Raw genomic sequence first — 6,170 nt, forward strand, 5'->3', positions numbered from 1 at the left:
ATGCACATTTGTACACTAAAAGGATTCCCTCTGGTAATCTTTTTGGTCTATTTAAAAATCTCAAAAGATTACATACATGTTAACAAATCCCTGTTCAATAAACATTCACAAAATCAGGAAAGACTGAAAAAGGAATTCCCATCATTTCCCCCAAAAGTGATAAACAAATAACAATCATCAATAGGACTTTTATTATACAGCATTGTGATGCCTGTTTCACAAACCGGATAAGAAAGGTCAAGTATCTCATGGAAAAAAAGTCGTCTGTGGAAAAGTGAAATACTATCGTTATAAATAATTTGACATTTTAAAGACAAAAGCCGTTTAAGTCTTTAGAGGTGTTTTTTGTTTTTTTTACAACTGAAATGGCAGGGTTTGCGATGTCCTTTCATTTGGCAACAGTTTATTGTGTTTTCAGTTTTTTTTGAGGTATGCAAAATAGCATAGTGAAATAGTAGCATTAAATGGGTTGCCATTTAATTTCATTTATTTCATTCTGGCATTTCATTTAATGCCAGAATGAAAATGTTTAAAACAACTCAAAATCAACCCTCTGAACACTTGAGTGTCACATAAACAATTGACTCTTCCGCCCATTATTGCCCATTATTATACATACTGTCAGGTTGGACTCATATCATGTCACAGTCAAATCATTTTCTACTCATGTTCAGATTAAAATGGCAATACTTTGAAGGCAAACACATGCTAAACAGCAAATTATTCATAAGAAAGGTGTAGCGAAACAAAAAACAATGCAATGTTTCCGCAGTCCTGAGAAATGTTTTTGGTCAGATGTATCACGTTCATGATCTGTAACCAGCGGGTGGTTCATGTGTAATACATGAACATGAATATTACACACAAACTCATACTTGGAATTTGTAAGTTGGCTGAAACACTGAAAGGTGATAAAACAAATACAATCACACAGTTCACATTTGAATTTTAAGGTCAGTTTCATCATATACAGTGCTGTGCAAATTTTAAACATATCAAAATGTGAATGTTTTTAGAAATGACATTGAAATCTGACATTTTATCAATTAACTTTGCATAAAGTGCACTAAGCAGAAAAAAAGTTTCAAATTAATACTGAGTATGACCATTTTCCTTTAAAAAGCACAGATTCTTATGGGTGCACTTACCATTGCTTATCAGGGTACTCTTTTTTTTCTTTCTCCCAGCCATTTTGAATGTATGGTCACAATTCTTCTTTGCATTTAGGCTGGTCTCAGTTGTTTCCATCGCTTCTTGCTATCTTAGACTGATATAAATACAGCACAATGAGACGAGGGATCTCTGTGGGCCATAGCATCTTGCAGAACTCCTTGTAGTTCTTGTCACTGAAGTTCTTTATGACTCTGTGTGAATGTTTGGGGATATCCATTGCCTTGTCCATCCATACATCCATCTTCTTAACTGTCCATTCCAGCTAGCATGGGCCAAAAAAACTGAATACAGAATGGGCTTATGGCCAGTTGATATTCTTGTATAATGGATAAAGAATATAAGCATTAAATGTGCTTAAAACCTTTGCACAGTACTGTACATGACGGAAAAGGTTTTGTAAACACTAAAATACGATTCAGCAGTATTAATGTATTTGTTTATTGCTTAGTCAGTGAGGCCCAGCACTGCGAACCTATTAACGAGCCAATTCACACAGATTATTCCAAACTATCTAATACGTGGCCCGTCAATAAATAACCAACATAAAAATAAAAAAAGCATAATGAAATACAATAAATAAATATTCATAAATAATTATAAATAAATAGCTGATATATGAAATAAAGTTAAGGGTTTGCCTTCAAACTGCATTTGTAGTATTTCGGTCTTAGCCTGATTACCAAACAGTGCCTTCACTCATTTCTGAAGAGGGCTGTGACAGCTGGTTGGTGTATCCGTTGTCACTGAGAGAAACAGTGGTGAAGGGCGTGCTGGGGCCACACATTTCACTGGAGATGCTGTGAATTGAACTTGGTCCATTGGGCTCCGGACTTGGTGAGTCCACGGGATGATGAGATAATGTATCAGAGAAACACTGAACCTCTCCGGGACAGTGGTGCCCAGGATGATGGTGGTCTATGGCTCCTAGTGGAGTGCCAGCCGGGACTGTGGAGGGCACAAAGCCCAGGTCTGCTGGAGTCTGTGCTTGCGATAATGGTGGGCCTTGAAAGTACTCATAATTCCCTCCTGAGCCATAGTATTCACCAGGATATTCTGCACTCATATGAACATAAGGATTAGTGCATTGTGTCAGAATTTAAAGAAAGAATAGTAGTGGCTTTTTTATGTATCTTGAATTTTTACAATTTGGTCAAAAACAGCATTGATTATAAGATTGTATAAGGTTCATTTTATTGATTACAGCTAATGCATCAACCTGAAGAAGCATAGATACTTTGTACCATATTTGCTTATTTATCTGTTTGTTTATGATGTGACAGTCTTAAAACACTAAATCTTAATCATTATTTTATATAGCTCACCTCCATAATAAGAAAAGTGTCCAAGCTCTCCTGGTTCCACTCTCTCTCCCAGGCCTCTCATTCTCCTCGGGTTGCGGAAAAACACGTGTCTCCGAGCGCTTAGAGCGCTCAGCTGTTTCATACGTCTCTCTTTGGACCTCCGATTTTGGAACCAAACCTTTAAGACAGCAGTTCAAAAACAAAGAGCATGAATTATGAAGTGTGGCCAACAGCTTTTTGAAATAAGGGCGACAAATTGCAGTTGGATGATTTGGAAGACGATGATTAGAAATAAATCAACCCAAAATAATGACAAGGTCTTTGTAAATTGGGGTAAGGTTTTAGTTGATGAGAAAAGACACAAAAATTAACTTTTTAGGTCACTAAAAATATAATTTATAGCATTTTTAAATTAGCATTCAAGATGTATCCGTGCGACACGATTTTTTTTATTATTATTAGGGGGCCTTTTAAAATGCCCATGGGCATCATGAGTTCTCTGTGATGTTAGGGACGCACTGGGCGCACAGATTAAGGAAAACCCCAAATGAGAGGCGGGGGGAAAAAATGAAAATCAGCAGAGCATATATTGTACGTGGGTGCTTGCAAGCGCCACCAGCCACATTGCTTTGTTGAGTTGCCTACATCAAAGGCTTTATTCTCTGTAACACTAGTGCCTTGGTGATTGTGTTACTGTCACTTTGTGTGAGTCTGTGTATGAATAAAAAAAACAGTAAACTTATAGTTATCTGGGTTTTTTTTTTTCTTTTTCTATATTTGTTGCTTTTACCTGGATGACTCTCATGTTGAGACCCGTCTCCCTTGACAGCTGCTCTCTGATGTGCCTGGTGGGCTTCGGTGTGGCCGCAAAAGCCGCTTTCAGGGTCTCCAGCTGCTTGGCTTTTATAGTGGTCCGAGGCCCGCGTCGCTTTCCGACGGCGCTCTGCTCGTCGTTCTCGTTGCTGCACGTGTCTTTATCCGATAAATGCCCGTTTTCTGACTCCTTCCCGTCGTCCTGCGGGTCCTGAGAGTCCGGAGACAGACTTGGATCGCTGCACGTCGTTACTGTAATCAGAATAAGACAATCAGAAAATGCCACTACTCTAGGCTAAATATTTATGAAAGGTGCACCTCAGGAATCTTTTTAAAAAAATAAATAAAATAGCCTACACTAAATAATAATAATAATAATAATAATAATAATAATAATAATAATAATAATAATAATAATAATAAATAATAATAATACTAATAATAATAATAATAATAAATCACCTGAAAGGAGGATTGTGTCTTTCCCAGAGTTGTTTTCATAGTCCTCTTTGCAAACGAACTTGAATTCGTCCAGGATATACAGTTCCTCTCCGGTCGACAGCTGTTTGTTACACATCACACAGGTGAAACAGTTCAGGTGAAACACTTTGCTCTTGGCTCTGCGGACTAGATCACTGGGTAAAATCCCCTGCGCGCATCCAGCGCACTTGGTTCCAAATTTCCTGTTCAAGAGGGAGAACCAAAGTCAGGGAAAAGTTTCGGCACAGACGTGATATGTTGGTCTTAATCTAGGAGAACACCTTTACACCTGCTATGACTTTAGGCCCAGTTTTGACAAGTTTGTGTTGTTTTTACAAAACAACCCCCCATTCAAACTACCGGAAACTTAGTGTGTTGTAGTCAGTGAAATTACCACAGTCAGTTTTTCACAACTGTAAGATTTGAGCAGAAAGTAAAAATGCAGTTGTCTAACTAAACAGGCTAAACACAAATATTAGGTACAATTGTAAGATATTTTCCATCATAATAATCACACGAGCAGTTAGGGTTAGCTTCACTTTCAAAGAAGACAGAAAACTGAGAATTAAACGAAAAGAGAGAAGAGAAAGATAAGACGAGGAAATAAAATAACAGCAGACAGGCGTGTCCATTGTATAAAAACAGATGGTTAGTTGCAACCACTGGAATGCATTTTTAACCTGTTTTTAACTGACTAAAAAAACCCAAACCTTTTCTATAAATACTAAACCACAAACACTGTCAATTCTTACCTAAAGAAATCATTCTTGCAATACAGTTTCCCTTCTCGAGAAAAACACTTCTCTGTCAAACTACATTTGCAGTCGCAGCACTGGACGCATTTGATGTGCCACGGTCTGTCCAAAACTTTGAGCAAGAACCTATCGAGAATAGGTTTTTCACAGCTGGCACACTGAAGCATTGTCTAGACTTATTCCCGCTCCAGTGTGCGAGTGCGAAATCAACTCTTCCTCTTCTCTTCCGTCCCGCTCACCTAGATATGGATTCGCTTTAGTGCATATAATCCAAAAGATCCAGCTCATCCGAATTATTCGCATCGATTAGGTCGCCATCAGTGAGAGTAAAAGTAGTTGTTTTTGTTTGATTTTTTTGTTCCACAGGGCAACAATCCAAATTCAGTCTTTTGCTCCAAATGAAAGATCAGCAGTTGAAGACAAACTGGTATTTAAAAAAAATATGTATATATAATAATCACTGACTGGAGATCATAGCGGGCCGTGAAGATGATCCGAGGTGTGCGATTTCAGGACATAAAAAAAAAGAAAGCTATTCATAAATATTAAAATCATTCACTGCGAAAAATCCGCAGTTGGCTAAAGTGGAGAAGAAGAACGAACAACAATAAAATGCTGTCTGTGCGCTTAGTGTGGTCATATGTGTCCCATTTTGCCTCTGACGAGCTCTCTCTGAGAGAGACGCTGTAATGAGCTCACCTAGCGGAGCTCAGCCTATTGCCTATTAACAAACCTGTGACGTCAGCTTCAGGGGTGGAGGATGAGGGGATTTCATTTCAGTCCGCCACAAATAACTATTTAAGTTACAGAGGTGAAGCATCATGGTTACAAAATAAAATAAAAGGAAATAGAAATGTGGCGGTAAAAACTACAGGAAACCTCAATATGTTTTAAAGCCTTTTTATTTCTTGGAAAATTGTTAAAAATAAATTTTCTAAAAGCAGATTTTAGTGACGGATGTCTAATGTTAACACCGCAAACTAAAAAGAAAAGCTCAAACTAATATTTAAAAGAAATTATAGTTACGAATAAATAATATAAAATAATAAGGAAAGTGGTTCACTTTACAATAATAGTCTTTTTTATGACTGATATACATTTCCTCTGTAGAATAGAGTGCTGAGAGGCCGTGATAATGTCACGTGAATAAATGATTTCCTTTGGAAAAGGCCGGAGAATAAGTCTGACTGAAGCAGTGGCAGGTGACAAATGATCAGCAGGTCTATCCCAGCAGAAGGCTGTGGGGAGAGGACGTGCTCAACACAGTCTTTTCACACAGACCGACGCTGTGGCCCTGCATTATTCTTCATTGCATTGAAATGACTGGGAACACTAATGGTTATAATCTGTGGCGATAGGCTGCCTCTTATAGATGCTATCTCACCATGTTGGTACACTGGGGACGAAGATAGCGCATTTTCTCATACAAGCTTCGGGTTCTGCTGGGCCCTGATATCCGATGTCCCGATATGTAGGTTGAGCTATATATATATATATATATATATATATATATATATATATATATATATATATATTGTTTGAAGATTAAAAAAAACAACTTCTTCTTTTTAAAAAAAAACATTTCGTTTTTAAAGCCACACTTCGGATTTTCTCTTGACTTTTTTCTTCTTTTTGAGCAAGGTCACAT

General features: G+C 37.6%; 1 protein-coding gene across 2 annotated transcripts; it reads right to left on the reverse strand.

The window, feature by feature from the left end:
* Positions 1–1,849: 1,849 nt before the first annotated feature.
* LOC309714997 (LIM/homeobox protein Lhx1-like) lies at positions 1,850–5,959 on the reverse strand (the record flags this gene model as incomplete). Of its 2 annotated transcripts, none has more annotated exons than XM_082547765.1 (5): positions 5,907–5,959; positions 3,750–3,970; positions 3,265–3,539; positions 2,496–2,652; positions 1,850–2,226 (listed from the first exon to the last, which is right to left on the reverse strand). In XM_082547765.1, exons 1-5 carry the CDS (start codon positions 5,945–5,947, stop codon positions 1,850–1,852), a joined length of 1,071 nt encoding a protein of 356 aa, XP_082403891.1. In that variant the 5' UTR covers positions 5,948–5,959. The 2 variants fall into 2 exon arrangements, with proteins under 2 accessions (XP_082403891.1, XP_082403890.1); XM_082547764.1 differs by lacking the exon at positions 5,907–5,959 and adding an exon at positions 4,520–4,705.
* Between the last annotated feature and the right edge of the window lie 211 nt (positions 5,960–6,170).

Source organism: Aulonocara stuartgranti (genome assembly GCF_965226115.1).
Source record: "Aulonocara stuartgranti genome assembly, chromosome: 10".
NCBI lineage: Eukaryota > Metazoa > Chordata > Actinopteri > Cichliformes > Cichlidae > Aulonocara > Aulonocara stuartgranti.